This window comes from Leptidea sinapis, chromosome Z (genome assembly GCF_905404315.1).
Source record: "Leptidea sinapis chromosome Z, ilLepSina1.1, whole genome shotgun sequence".
NCBI classification, from domain to species: domain Eukaryota; kingdom Metazoa; phylum Arthropoda; class Insecta; order Lepidoptera; family Pieridae; genus Leptidea; species Leptidea sinapis.
In genome coordinates, this window is record NC_066312.1 from 1,025,780 (window position 1) to 1,042,415 (window position 16,636).

General features: G+C 36.9%; 1 protein-coding gene across 1 annotated transcript in view; it reads right to left on the reverse strand.

Moving 5' to 3' along the window:
• LOC126978885 (uncharacterized) overlaps positions 1-15,847 on the reverse strand; it is a 39,103-nt gene extending 23,256 nt beyond the window's left edge. The window contains exons 1-2 of the mRNA XM_050827999.1: positions 15,723-15,847; positions 381-525 (exon numbers count right to left, since the gene is read on the reverse strand). Of these exons, the coding sequence (XP_050683956.1) occupies positions 381-450 (70 nt within the window). The 5' untranslated portion in view covers positions 451-525; positions 15,723-15,847. The remainder of the gene's footprint in view (positions 1-380; positions 526-15,722) is intronic.
• Positions 15,848-16,636: the final 789 nt, after the last annotated feature.

The following is a 16,636-nucleotide window of genomic DNA, read 5'->3' on the forward strand; positions in this document are numbered from 1 at the left end:
TATGATAGGCACGAGCCTAGGTTTAATAACTGTTGATGATGTATTGATGACATGATGGGATAGTCCAATGAAAACCTGCACGCATAAGCGTACAGGTCGTGAGGTTATCAGAAGGTGACCTCTAGAAAAGAATAGCAAGAGGTAAACGTAAGCATTAGAGAAATTTTTTAAGATGCAGATAGAAAATAATTTACTTAAACAATAATTGCACTGAAATCATGAAACCCATCAGTCTTACCCAAACTCGAAGACAAGCTAGGCTATAGTGCTATTATAGATCCTTTAGTATTCGCAAAATGATATTAAGTTTACCACAACATGGCTTCCCGAAGTCCAGTCTGACTAGTTGCACCATGTAGGGCTCCAGCAGGTTGACGTACCACCAGGGCATGCGTTCCGGCTTGGTGAGCGTACAGGTGTCCGCGGAGAAGGCGGCCGCAGTGCTGCCATCCAAAGCCTTCTGCGGGGCACCGCCCTCGTCCGTTGACACCTGCATAGGGGCCTTCCCGGCCGCTACGTTCAGAACTGCAACAATTTACTCGTTATTGAAGGCGCCGCGAGGGCTACAATATTGTATTTTGTTTGTGTATACGCCATTGTAACTTATCAATCCTCTAAGGGTTGTTATAATTTCACCTGGCCTGCACGGTGCACAGCTAGTATTTTTATTGTATAAATAGATGGCTAGTAATCTTTATATTTTTCTCACAGTTTCACTCACAGAATAAAACATACCTGTTTCATTATGTACACTGTAATCTTGACCTGTATTTATGTATCTATGTAACGGATAATACAGAGTATTCGTAAAACCTTTAAGTCGTCCAATATACTTGAATTACATACGTACCGTTGACAATACAATATTTTCATAGCTTAAATCTTTTACCTACATAATAGCAGTTATTTAAGTATGGATTTGCCGTTTTGATGTACTGGAAACTGGAACTGGAAACTGAAATCTATACCAATTTACATAAAAAAGGTGATGCAATTCTGCATATATTATCTGAAATATCAAAGCAGTTGTTTGTGGAATATACGGCCTATGAACGCACTGGCTTGAGTTAAAAATTAACTACCTCGCTTCCAAGAGGAAAGAATTCTTCTCATTCTTCAAATTGAAGAATGAGAAGAATTCTTTCCTAAAACCCCAAGAAAACCAGACACAAATGTAAATAATGATGAACTGAATGAGATGGTAGAAGCAGTTTCGCATCACATTACCAAGTAAATAATGGCATAGTTTGATTTTAATGTACAAATTTAACCCATTTGCATTAAATCGTTTGAAATAATGGTTTGAAAAATGGCTTCCACCTGATATAACCTAGAGAAGCACACGTTGATACTTGCCTTACTGTGTTGAACTGGCACAGAAATGAAGAGCTTTGTGGCAAATTATGCCCTGTGACGAGAGAGAGGCAAATATCACAATGCCATAAAGCGAAGCTTGCCTTTAGAAAAGTGGTGCTATAAAAAAATTCATTTCAAGAACAAAATACGTTCACAAAGGGGTGATAAACTTCATGTGAGTTTACGGAAATGTATAGATTACGCTATAACGCGGAAGCGTTGAAACCCATATCATATCGTCCTCGATAAGGATATATACCTAGAATACAAAGCGTTCCGTGTCTGTGTATAACGCCGGATGCAAGTAACAAGTGTCGCTATACCTTTACCTTTTTCAGGGTTAGGTTTTCACGCAGGGATTGACTACGCGAGTCCAGTTTTAATAGGCGATCGCAAAGGGAGAGGTGCTAGACTGATGAAGACCTATATTTGCATATTTGTTTGTTTTGCAATTAAAGTCGTTCACCTGGAACTTGTTTTCATGTTATCTACAGAGGAGTCTTTTATTACCAGACGGAACTTCTATTACCGGACTATCTCGTTTCAGAACTAGTCGTGACAAGCCGCAGGTGTTCTCCTCTGATAACGGTACCACCATCGTCGGGCTGCCTATAAAATTGTTAACTTTTACAATAATTGTACAGATGACATTAAGGTCGTTTTAACAGTTGATTATTAAGGGAATCGAATTTAAAAATATTCCACCACAATCATCGCATTTGGGGCTTTGGTAAGCGGCAGTCAAATCAGTCAAATACATTGTTAGAAGAATCCTATCTTTAGGACATGTTATATACAAGGACCTATCCACTTGTTGGGTTAAAGTAGAAGATATCTTTACATGTGACGTGTGCGTTGATCACTTAACATCTCATACAGGTGACCGCACGATCTCTTTAAAAACTTCTATTCTTCAATCTTCAAATTGTACTTGAGATTTCTTAAAATCTATCGGTCCGGATTGTATTGAAAATCTAAGTTTAGTCAAGCCCTTTCGAATGGCGTCAACCGCCAATTTTAAGAATGTAAGAAGTGCGTAGCGGGCGCTTCTAAGCCAGACAACTTTGACGGGCAGGCGCGCTGACGGCCGATACTTGAAAATAATCGATAATCAAGTCCAACTCATCAAATACTAATAACGGCAAATATTAAGAAACTAGAAAATCTTCTGGAATTTCTAGAGCTGTAACGGTGCATTGAAGCGGCCACTCGACTACCAATTAAATTAATAACTGGTTGCAAACGTCGTCTGTCTCAATGATATTGATATTATATCAATATTTATGTCTGATAGTTGTGGGGTGGAAGGTGGTTGGACTTTATGAGCTTCATGTTCCACGAAGTATATCAACTCGTCACCCACGAACAAGTGTATCATGCCTTCAAAGTGAGCATTATTAACTGATAATAGTATATGTATTACAAGCATTCTGGTAAACGAACATAAGACGCCGAGGACGCAGGTGTAACATTATTGAAGTGAACAGTGTATTGTGTAGGTACTGAATGAAACTGAGCTGCTTCTACTAAATGTTACTGTAAAATGTAATTGTTATTTTTTTTATGAATATAAAACAAAGATCATTGAATTTCGCCTTCATATAGTTTTCATACTTGTAAAGACAAGTAACAATAAAATCTATATATATAAAAATGAATTGCTGTTCGTTAGACTCGCTAAAACTCGAGAACGGCTGGACCAATTTGGCTAATTTTGGTCTTGAATTATTTGTGGAAGTCCAGAGAAGGTTTAAAACGTTGAATAAATATGAAAATACTCGGAATTAAATAAAAAAAAATATATTTTGATTTTTCTTTGATGTGTCCCCCATCGTTCAGAAATCAAATAAAAATAATAGTTTAAAATGAATATAACACGGGTAATAACACTTAAAAAAGGATTCCTTTTGTTTGTTTTAAGTTTATTTTATACTAAAATTTAGGTCTTTTATTTATCGATTGAGGCAGTACGAAGTCTGCCGGGTCAGCTAGTTTATAATAAAATAGGGCGTTCGCTCAATGCTCTAAGGAAGCTTCCCAATTCGTCGAGTGAGTAAAACGTGAGCACTCTTCGACCTCACTGATGGATTGGTGGAGGAGCTGCGAAGGAGTGACTGAGCCATACTTTTGTGAAAAAAGTATCGTAACATCGGCACAAGTGTATCAAGATATCATTCTTGAGAAGGTAGTGAAGCCTCTTAACAACACCATATTAAACTAATACACTGTAAAAGTAATAAATCTTATTTGCAATAGAAACACTTTTTTCTTTGTTTCAGTATTTATCGCAAGACTAGGTATTGAGATGCAACAGTTTATTTTCATTACATAGACAAAGATTCTTTAGGACCTGGTTATAAATAGCGCGGAAATTCTTATGTGCTTTCTTTCGACATACGGCTTAATGGCGGACATTAAGGCAATTTTAAGCTTGATTTTCTTTATTTAGTGTGTCCTTGAATACCGGGAGCCAATGGTCGAGGAGCACCCATTACACCAGACATAGATACTAAATACCTAGATATACCCAGTTGGATAAGACAAGCATCGGTACTATAATGTTAATGATGCAGTCTCTCTGACCTCTAAATTGTCATGTTATCTCAGTCAACAATAACGCTACAGACATGTTGTTTGTGAAACATATACCGGCAATAACTGCGACGCGCTTTCCGCTCTGAATAACATAACAATATCTATCATCCATCTTTAAGTTTGTACGAGTCGACAGTCGACACTTCGCAAACGACCGTAGTACGACAGGGTAAAATTAATTCCCGCGTATCCTCTAACTATTACACGTAAGTATAATCTATCTGTGCTCTACATTACACGAGATCTCAGGTCTGTCGAACATTAGACCGACATCTGCCCCACATGTAGCCGATACTGACACGGAAGTTGGATCTTTTCACATTAACCGGACTGTCGATTGTCGAGGAACTGACATTAGACCTTTATATGGTACTTAGTGTTTAAATTCTCTTTTGTCGTTGACTGTCGTACACTCTTCGTCCCGGTTGTAGTGTACACGATGCCATCTGGTTTTCACTTCCATTCCGTTCTGCACCAATGTTAATTCAGCCTAGTGCCGACATCCTGACGATCCTACTGGACATATATCATCAAAATTTACATTGTTTCATGTATAACAGATACACCTATATATTATGGTAATATATACTTATTGTAAACTGGCTGACCCGACAGACGTTGTTCTGTATATAATATTTAAAATAATGTTTTTAAACGAATTTGTCAATAATATATCATAACATGAAAAATTACTACGTAAAATATGCACCCTGCTGTCGTAATGAAATTGTTTCACAGCAGAACTGTCAAACCGTGCGTTAATAAATTCTCTCATAGAAATTATGTATGGACACATCAAAGGAAAAACAAATTTGTTGTTTTTATGTAATTTGCAGGATTTTCCTATTTAATTACCTTTTAAACCTTCTCTGGACTTCCACAAATAATTCAAGACCAAAATTAGCCAAATCGGTCCAGCCGTTCTCGAGTTTTAGCGAGACTAACGAACAGCAATTCATTTATATATATATATATATATAGATTATACATGATTACTGAAATTCAAAAATTATAGAATGCTTACAACATTTTATTTATAATTGCTATATTATATAAGGAGCGACTTCGTTGGTTTGTACGTGAAGAGCTATAACGACTTTTTTATGAAAATTAGGTACGAGACGAGCAGCAGGACGTTCAGCAGATTGATTGCTGAGCTGGTGATTGATACGCCCTACCCATTACAATGCAGTGCCGCTCAGGATTCTTGACAAAACCTAAAAATTCTGAGCGGCACGACAATTGCGCTCGTCACCTTGAGACATAAGTTGTCAAGTCTCATTTGCCCAGTAATTTCACTAGCTACGGCGCCCTTCAGACCGAAACGCAGTAATGCTTACACATTACTGCTTCACGGCATAAATAGGCGCCATTGTGGTACCCATAATCTAGTCGGCTTCTCCCAGTGTGATGCTGATCAATACTTAACACCTAAAAAAAAAATACATTGCTTGTTACTTTTACCGAATAGAGTTATAAATTATTCATAAAAACCGGTAAAAATGTTTTATTTTACAGGATTGGCCATATTTATTAATTAACTTACTTTATTATTTACTGAACTATAGAGAACAAAGTGTCATACTATATATACGACAGCGCTATATATATCCTGATATTACATTCCACTGGAAATCCGATCTTTGGCATAAATATCAGTCAACGGATCAGCCAAGCAACGCGGAAATGCTGCTAGTATTCTAGAATCTAGATACTTGATACGACCACGAAGATAAGGCAAAGAAGCTCGCTATATTAGGTTGATAATAAGATTATCATAGATAGATTAGCTGACCCGGCAAACGTTGTTTTGCCATATAATTTATTTTTAGAGTTCGGCCGTTTCTTGGACATTGCAATATTACTTTATCTTTTTAAAATAACCGTATAGCGCCGTACATATATTCATATACAGTATGGAAATTGCTTATATGAAATAAATATAGGTACATAATTGTTAGCATATTTACTGACGATATACCAAAACTTAACGAAATCCGTGCATTAGTTTTCGAGCAAACATTTCGAGCCAATTTAAACGTCCTGTAAGATTTGGGTAATTCGGTCAATGATTCAATGAACTTGAATATTTCAATATCATAAAGCGGCAACGTCGCCTTATAATGCCGTGTAAAAGTTGAATAGCAGCGCTAGAAAAGCTGTCTTTGAATTGCCGTTCACAGACCTTTTCAAGAGAGGACTCGATAGAAGACAAAAGATTCTCCCAGGACTGATCGACGATTTCCCGAGAGACCTGCATGACCAAATTATCATTGATATGCAGCAGGAACAGCGTGGGAGATAGCAAACAGCCTTGGGGCACTCTAGCGTTCACGGGCTTCGGGTTCGGCTATATTCGATGGTATGTTGCAGTGTCGATCGCACAAAATTATTATTATTACCGTCCGGACCGTACTGAGTACGACGGCGACACGTCCACGCACGCCCACCGTACTGTCCTATGGTCCTACCGTACCAAATCCGACCATGTGTTTAGGCTATAAAATACACGTGCCAGCGGTATCTCTTTAACGGCGGCGCTATTCAAACGCAAGGTCGAACTTTGGACGGCCGCGGTGTAGGGTAGAGACATCTTCTATCGATAATTAGCTTTCTTTAAAGTGAGTTGTAATCCATTAACATTAATCTGTTTAAGTTTATTCTGAAATTGTTCTGTTATGATTATTGTAAAAATACTACACCCTAGGTATTTACAACTATTATTTGAAGCTATTTAGCTTTAGAATTTTTATTTTCATAAATTATGAAGTAGTTTAGACATAATAATTGTGAATAAGGAAGAACTAAACAATATCAATTTATTACTTGTTTGTAATTTGAAAGCCACCTATCAAAAATTGTACCAACTTGTTCGCTGCTCAGGAAATTACTCAGAAAACAGTGGTTTCGTAAGTACTGAACTTACAAAAAATAAACTATTTTATTATAAAGCTTATCCATTCATTAATTTATTAAACATTAAAAAATTAAAACATTCGAATAACACAAAAGTACTAGTTTTTACTGCCTTGTTTAGGTTGTTGATAAGTAATTGTAAATAAAATATCGATAAACTAGAATTGTATGGTATGCTTGTATGTATGTAGTTACGCCTTCATTTATTTTCGCCCTTTTATTTAAGTATTTGTAATTTATTGATTCAGTATAACGCGAGCTTTCGTAATGTGTGTCCGATGTCTGGAGTGTCCAAGCGAGTGCCTTACGCAGCCCGCGATTGTTTCAAGTGATTGACTGTATTTGTTATTTAACTTTCTAAAAGTTTAATTGAAATGTTAAATCAATTTATTGTTAAGAGCTTGTTTACGAGAAGTAACAGCCAATTCGCCGCCGTGGGCTACGTTGTCGCTCCTCGGGGTCAAAGTACGTAGTCTTAACAGACTGTTATCTTTTTTGTAATTCTATTTTGATATTTAGTTTCTTTGAAAATTTCACTTTTATGATTGAGGGATTTTAATTTAATTATTAATTTTTCTATACTTCTGTGGACCAGTATGACTTGTATTTACATTTATTTCATATATTTGCAAGCCACTTTATATGTTTACTACATTTAACGGTTAATTCAATATTACAAACAAACACTCCAATTTTATTTATAGATGTATAGACTATCATCAAAATCTCCAAACGCTTGTGACCGTAAAATAGACGTCCCCACACTACTCCAAGTCCCTCGTAATTGTCAGCGTCAATGTAGGAAAACAGCTCAAAATTGCGTCTTTCTGAGGCTCTTGTTCTCTCCAATTTCAACTAAATTAATACAATATATGGTGCGAGGTTTAGATAGATAGATAGGCTTAGATCATTCTAGAAAGACTATGACAGCTGTGAAAACGTCGAAAAAAGTTGAGTTTAGAGTATACCTCTATTTTAAGCAATGCACGCACAATAACACAAAGTGACATACGTCTCGCGAGGGTAAGACATAGCTTGTCACGCACACTAAAGTATTAAATTTGGCCTGACATTTCGGTTGTCTAACAGCAAGGGAGACTAGATACTGTATCTAGACGTATTAATTATCTAAGGCCCGAGGTTATTGGCAGAACTAAAGAATTCATAATAAGTATTATAGTACAAATATCACATAGGAACAAGAACTACAAAGAGTACAAAATAAATGTGCTGGTCTTTACTGTTTCGACGGCACATATAATTATAATAATAATATGATACACTATTACCAAACGGTCACGATAAAATAAACGTTATTTTTTTTTAACTTTATCGTATTTCTTAATTAGATTAACTTGTTCTAACGGATAGAAAAACAAATGAAAAATAAATAGCTGGAAACAACATTTTACTGATATGTTTTGTTTTTTTTATTTAACTTTTCTAATGTCATCAAAACAAAGATACACAGATTTCGTTACAAGTTTATGCCCAAAGACTTTTTTCCAAACCATTTCATTCGTAAGAAACAATAACTATGTATAAACAATCTTCAAACGATCTTAAGTAAATTTAAAGAATATTTGAAAGTCCAAGAAGAGGTGCAATGAAATAATAATTGTTCATGTAATAATTGAAGCTCTATAAATTGACAATAAGGCTTATTGTAAACAAAGATAATATAATATAGATCACTCAAAATATGTGTTTGATTTATTTCTTACTCCTTTTATTACTTTACGTTTTCACGATTCTTTTTGACAAGTTAATTCAGTTCGTATGTTTGACTCAGCTCCTTACGTATCAAATTGTAAAAAAATGCAATATTTCAAACATTTGTGATTTCTGAACTATTAGACCAGTAAGTTTCGAGTACGTCGGATTCTATTTTATCAGAACTTATGGTATATTCAGAAAATTAAAAAAAATACTTACAATGATGATCCAGGAGCGCTTCAAAGCGCTTGGTTATAGCCTATTTGATTGAATATTGTTGAGTATTACCACAGTTGTGTGCTGTGGTATTATATCTATACGCTATACGCGCGAGAGCTGTCGAGAAAGCTTCCAGCAATAAATGTCACTTTATGAATTGCTTTGTCTTTACGCTTAAAGTTATTAACGTAATAATTGAACCTAATCGAAACGAAACAGATTGATCTCCGTTAAGAAAGTTTTCCTTTCAAATGGACACGCTACTCTTTTAAAACTGTATCGAAATAATTGCTCGAACTCTCCGTAACTGTCAACCCGTAGGTAGAGACGAAGTACCTTTCGTTTGCTTCAGATTCGTCACATTTAGGTCAACTAGTTATTATTAATTTAAGTAGCAGTGCTTATAAACCTGATTATTAAATAAACTTAATAAGATAACACGAACGTGATGTGTTATATTTTAGTTCGCTCCTTTATTTAATCCAAAATATTACAATGATACGTGTTATACCATTGATCTCTACTTCAGAAAAGTTATTTAAACGTGGAAGAACATCCACCAAAGACATCCTCGCTTGGATCGCCCACAATGGTAATGACTGGGAAAAATTGTCTTAGCAATTAGCTACTGCAAGCCTCGCACATCACTGGTGACTGGTGGATGCAGGTATCGCGCTGCTACGAACGGAACCTCGCACATTAAGTCTGCAAGCCTCGCACATCACTGGTGACTGGTGGATGGCAGGTAGCGCGCTGCTACGAACGGAACGTTGTCACATTAAGTCTGCAATCCTCGCACATCACTGGTGACTGGTGGATGCGGGGCAGGTAGCGCGCTGCTACGAACGGAACCTTGTCACATTAAGTCTGCAAGCCTCGCACATCACTGGTGACTGGTGGATGCAGGGCAGGTAGCGCGCTGGTACGAACGGAACCTTGTCACATTAAGTCTGCAAGCCTCGCACATCACTGGTGACTGGTGGATGCAGGGCAGGTAGCGCGCTGGTACGAACGGAACCTTGTCACATTAAGTCTGCAAGCCTCGCACATCACTGGTGACTGGTGGATGCAGGGCAGGTAGCGCGCTGCTACGAACGGAACCTTGTCACATTAAGTCTGCAATCCTCGCACATCACTGGTGACTGGTGGATGCGGGGCAGGTAGCGCGCTGCTACGAACGGAACCTTGTCACATTAAGTCTGCAAGCCTCGCACATCACTGGTGACTGGTGGATGCAGGGCAGGTAGCGCGCTGGTACGAACGGAACCTTGTCACATTAAGTCTGCAAGCAAAGCATCCTTCATTTGCAAACAGTAAGTATTTTTGACTATTTATTTTTGAAGTGTTTACTTACGGCCGTTTTCAATAACCTATCTATCCTTAGTTTGACTTACTAGAGGTAAGACAAATCTATCCTGTTACGCTTACTTATATTTCAATAACATGTCGACATAAAGCATTGGACTAAAACTATACCGGACTATGGATAGAAAAGATCCTGTCATTATACGGTGACAGCAATGTATCCGTAACTACAGATACGTTATTGAAAATGGCCGTAAGACGTCACTGGGGCGTCATAGTCGGCGGGCATGCTTCATCTTATTACGAGGGTACAACACGTAGTTTTTGTTATATGATAATATTACAGCCGGTGTTCTATAGAGTACAATAAGTGCACGAATCAGGACAACCAACTTTGCGGATTCAGCAGAAGGCACACAATGGTGGGCCGCCTGACAACCATGTTTACATACTGTATGAACATAAACATGGGACGATGATTCACTGACTCGGCGGCATCTGTTGTCGATGTCGCCAGGTGGGCCACAACTCACGTAGTTATATTGTGGTTGCGGGCGCGCACAACGTATGGCGGTCAGGCGGAATGGCGGCAAGCGACACCGTTACAACGACACCGTTGATCGTGGAGTCACACTTATCGACTAAGTACTAGATAGATACTCATAGCTCAGCCTGACCGTCGCTCGCCACATACTTTATATACAGCGAATTTAATTATATTTTTATTCAAAGCAGGATATTCAAATCAATTATTTCATCGGAGTATTTATTGATCCATTTAAAAAGATCTAATATCTTAAAATAACGAAACGAATGAGATAAGTAGGCCTTTCTTAAGTATATCTTTGAATAACTTTGTAATATATTCAATAGCCTGGGGGCGGCCGCTCCATTCGCAAGTTGCAGGTATTATGGTATTATTTAGAATGTTATTTTAAGTTATAAACGAACGACACAAACGTTTGTTAACAGTTGTTTAGCGAAGCGTGAGTAAGGTTATTCTCTTCTCTACTCTCGACATATTAAAAAAAATAGTTTTTTCGAAATTTTTATTTTTATCGCACTTATAGGTTAAAATGAGTGCACTATTACCAAGTCAATCTGTTTAGTACTTTGGCGGTTTTTTCTAATTAATTATTCAGTTTTTATATCGTTAATTAATCAAGAGTCAAATAGTTTAACTTTTTTATTGTATCAGTTTGTATTAATATATTTACATAATTTCATATTTATAAAAGTGAGACTGGTAATATTGATTGAATAGAGTGGTGGGAGAGCTCTTCTTTCGATATTTTTATTAATGTTAAAATATAACTTTGATAGAAAAGGTAAACTTAATAAATAAATAAATTAATAAATAAATTTTTGCATACGAATTGAAGGTAGCAAATGACCACTATCGTTAGATATTTTGTTATATTCCTGTAGAACTGACAATGAAAATAACATAACATATTGCAGCACCACTTGGTTGACACCATGAAGCTACATCACGTTGTAAAGGGGCTTTGGCCTTTGATATGGGAGAAGAAGTCACAAGAAACTCCCAGGCCATCGCGGTCATCATCATTCGCCTCGCAACACATACTCATTACTTAGTGTTCATTGTATGCAGTTCGAACCGAGCCGCAAGTAAGCATGGGTGATGACTAACTGTCCGGTAACTAATACAAAGTCGTCACAGTTTTATAAAAGTCAATAACAAAATTAACCTTCCTTCTTTGTTATAGCAAGTTGTGTATATAAATGGTGAAAGACTGCGTCATGAACAAGCGAGTTATTTCGATGATGTAGGCAACCTGCCGAGTGCCGACTTCCAGTAACGGAACTATCGACGACAAAGTAGGTGTCTACTATCTAGTGTGTACATTGCGGTCTGTCGACAGGTACCAAGCATCGAGCGGGAGATGATGTTTTAAATAAATTATTCAAGATGTATTTATTATTATAATAATCTGTATATTGTGTTAAGATCAGATTATATCTGAGTATAAGTGTGGTCCAGATGGGGTGCGAGAGTAGATACATTAAAACCTGCAATATTACTGCAAGGGTCGATCCAACGCAAGCAACAATCAATACGGCCGGCCACTCATCGCTTGATCCCTGGTGTTGCAAATGTCCATGTGCGGTTGTCTCAAAAGTTCCCATCACGTGAGCCTTACACTTAATTGTCATAGATTATGTGTAAGGCTCACGTGATGGGAACTGATGCTGACGCGACATCGGTGCAATGAATACCAAGATACCTACTTGTTCAAGATACTTAATAGTTCGTTTTTTAGGCGCCTCCAGTTTCGAACTACGAAGTCGTAGCTGTTAAAGAAACGTTTGAAACTATTTATTTTTGAATTAATTCGCGTAGGTTTTGCAAGATCACCATATGTGGGTAATTACTACAAATTCATATCAATGGAATGTTTAAATTTGTAATCCTGTGGCAGAACAGCAGCGGCGGCGACGGTTTATTTCCCCAGTGTGGGGCTTCCACCTGTCGGGCGGCGGGCGTCATGTCAGTTATCAGCAGGTACCTACCCCCCAGCCCCCACTACCTGCGCCCGTCGCCCGCCACCGGCACACACACTCATGTACAACACAGCCCGTTACACAAAACTACATACAAGCCAGAAGTCGGTGCTTCTCATCTGTTTACCTACAACATATAGGTGCGTACGTACCTACTACTTTCAACCGATAGGCAGATTAATAAAGGTTTATTCACACGGTATTATTTGTGATATTTTAATATAATTCCGATTTGTATTTGCATATTTTTTTAATTTTCTTACAAATATACGTTTTATGTCACCAGTTCTCCGAATTTTGACATTTATATTCAGTCTGTGACTTCGTCCGCTTAAATTCATAATAGCGCAACTTAGGGTAATATTTTTAAAAAAATGCAGGGTAAAATGTACCCTACGTTATTTTTGTGCCGTTAGTATGACAACTTAGTTATCGGGTTTGTTCATATGTCCAATAAACTTGATGTTATATATTGAATTTAATTGGATTCTTCGATTGGATAAATTTAACTGTTTAAATAAATTCAAATTCAAATTCAAATATTTTTATTCAAAATAGGATTTAAAATCACTTATTGAATGTCAAAATCTACCACCCATTCAAAAGAGACTGCCTCAGACCTGAGAAGAATGAGCGCAAGAAACTCAGCGGGCTTTTTTTTTTAATATAAAATATGGATTACAATGTAATATCGTACAATAAACATTTATAATTAAAGAGCCTAAGGGTGTTCGCTTTATTCCCAGACCGTGGTGTCATTAAGAAAATCGTTTATGCTATAATAACCTTTCCCACACAAACGTTTTTTAACAATTCTTTTAAATTTCGTAACACATTTGTTTTGTACATTTTCTGGAATCATATTGTAGAAGCATATACATCGCCCAACAAAAGACTTACTAACTCGACCCAACCGAGTAGTAGGCACAACAAGTTTATGTTTGTTCCTCGTGTTAACATTATGAATGTCACAGCTTCTAGAAAAATTCCTCAATGTGCTTATGAACATACAAAACATTATCAAAAATGTGTTGAGAAGCAACAGTCAAAATGTTTATTTCTTTAAATTTTTCTCTTAATGATTCTTTAGGACCTAGGTTATAAATCGCGCGAATAGCCCTCTTCTGCAGCACAAATATAGTATTAATATCGGCCGCACTGCCCCATAACAATATCAATCAAAAGACTGTAAGTATAAGACAAATTAAATATCAACGTAAGACAATTATAAGAAATTATACCTAATATGATTTTCGACTAAAATTCATACTTATATAATAAACAAATGACAACAAACTAAAATATGGCAGACTCACCTGAATCGAAGAAAGCAACCACAACAGTTACTAGTGCACACAAACCCACACACACGCACCTAATGAAAAGCTGTGCCTCCACAAAATGTTGACATTTAACGAGAAGAAGTCACAAGCAACTCATTACCACTCTTTTATGCTAAATATTTAATATCAAAACAGTCGGTCTAGTCTAATATTCTTGTGATTACTAATTTTATTTTATTTTAATTAATTTAATTTGCCTTAATATGGGAAGTGACGTGAGACTGGACTATACTTGTCTTTATAAATTACTTCCTGTATAATATTCCCATTCCAGCCAGATATATTTGTTTTATCACCTATTGTCCTGATATATGGGAATGTGTTTATCGTTTATTTAAATAAATATTTAATTTATTTAACGTCAATAACTACCACAGTATGACTCACGGGCGCAAGAAACTCTGGGGTCTTATTTTTTTCCTTTAGTTACAAAAATGTAGTATCGTAGTATAAAATTTTTAACAAAATAGCCTGTGGTTGATTACTCCATTCCCAATAGAAACCTTTACCACACAAAAGATTTTTAACAATACATTTGAATTTGGTAACATAGTTGTTTTGAACATTTTCGGGGATCATGTTGTAAAGCATAGGTTTATATGAGACACATGGAGAAATTATTAGATATTAAAAGAAGTTTGGACCTTGACTTGGCTTACTAAACTTGTATCATATTTAACTATTAAAGTCATCGACCTCATAATCAGCAGACTTCCAATAAAAAGCGATCGCTTTAGATATAGAGGCCAGTAATAAGTAAGATATATTGTTGTGATCATTACCTGACCAGTGAGCTTTAGGTAAGGCTTAGCGCCCGCTCACTTTAGTTGGTTATGTGAATTGTTTTGCATTGGGATAGGTCGATGTTTAATGTATATTTTAAGTCGGGGGGAAGGGTGAAGTGTAGACATGACGTCGCACAGTGCACACTTCAGTGGAATCAAACTTTCCGAGCATAGAGAGTCATGGGACACGATTACAATACATCTTCCGCTTTTTCAAATCCATTCACAGCCGATGTGAAGTGATTTCTCGGCGAGGAAAGTAAAAGTGGGTCACAAGATGCGACACGCCTGCGCACAACACTCGCTTCTCGCCGGGTTCTCATGCGGTACCGACGCAGCCGTCCCAGATGTTACTACACTAATACTACCAGCTCGTAATAATATGTCATAGACAACTTGCTACAGACGGAAGGTCCTCGCTATAGAATAAATGTCATTATTTTTCTAGAGCGTTATGTTTTTGAAATCCTGCCAGCGTTGTGCCACTTTTCCCAAAGCACGTTCTGTAATTTTGACATACTATCTGCAGACAATAATTCTTAACTATTTACTTAAAGTATACCCTCGTGCTCTATAAAATAATGCGGTTTTTAATAAAAATTGCCTAACTTCAATATACTTTTAATTTACCTACTAATCTATGCGTAGCTTACAAAGCTAATGTCGCTATGCAGTATTTTAGTGGGAGCTAAAATATATAATAGATAGTTTCATAAAGTAGTCAGAAAAGTCGCGGCTCCGGGTTTGGCGCACCATCAGAACGACATTAATTGTGAGTAATGCATTGTCTGCCACAACTTGTGAACAGAACGTCTAGCAACATATTACGTGGTTATCATCCTTTATGTACGTATTATGAGTTTACTGTCAAATGTTACAAGAAGATATTAATTGTGTGTTGTGTGCGGTGTTGGATCCGGTTATCCACCTCTGTGAGCGGGTTCAGCCAGCGAGTACTCACCACAAAAGGGTATTCCATCGGGGGTCCACCTGCCATCGGCACCGCACAGCCGCCGCGCCGGGCCCAGCAGCTCGAAGCCTCGCTCACAGGAGTACGAGGCCACCGCACCCTCCGCTAGCCCCTCCTCTGAGAGCGACACGCGAGAGTGCGCCGGCGCACCCGGGAACCGACACACAGCCTGCGCAGGCGCCGCTCCTGCCGGGAAAACCAAAACAATGTTACATAATATATTAAATCCAAATATTTTTATTTAAGATAGGGTTTATGAAATCACTTATTGAACGATATATATATATATATACGTCATTACATTTTATTATAAAACATTATTTTTTGAATATGCACATAAATTATATAGATATTGTCTAATATCCTATCTGAAAAAAAAATGATTTTAAGTTTGACTTTGAATGTGACCAGGTGTCATATTATTACCAATATTTCTTTAAGAGTTTATAATATCGGCCAAACGGTAATAGGACCAACCAGGAATCGAATCAGTTCTCAGACATAGATACGGCGCGATCAGTTTACTTTAGTTATTTTTATAGTATTGTGCCGTATGGTAATAGAAAGAAAAATATTAAAAGAAATAATTATATTAATTGTTTCCTCTCCATACATATGTCTAGGTACATACATTCTTGATGATGTAATGTATGTACCTACATATTAGCAAATTCTCAGGAACTCTCAGCAACAATCATAAACTTGTTAATCCTACTACGCGGTTAAGTGGAGTAAGTAGCACCTAACTCTTTTGTCATTAATTACAAGAATTACACGCGATATTAAAATGAATTGTTTAAATACGATTGTATATTTCAAAATAAAACCTTTAAGTTAGATACTATGACATACTTAATTGACTTTCTAAATGTTTCCACAGATTGGAAATGGAGTGACCACTCTCA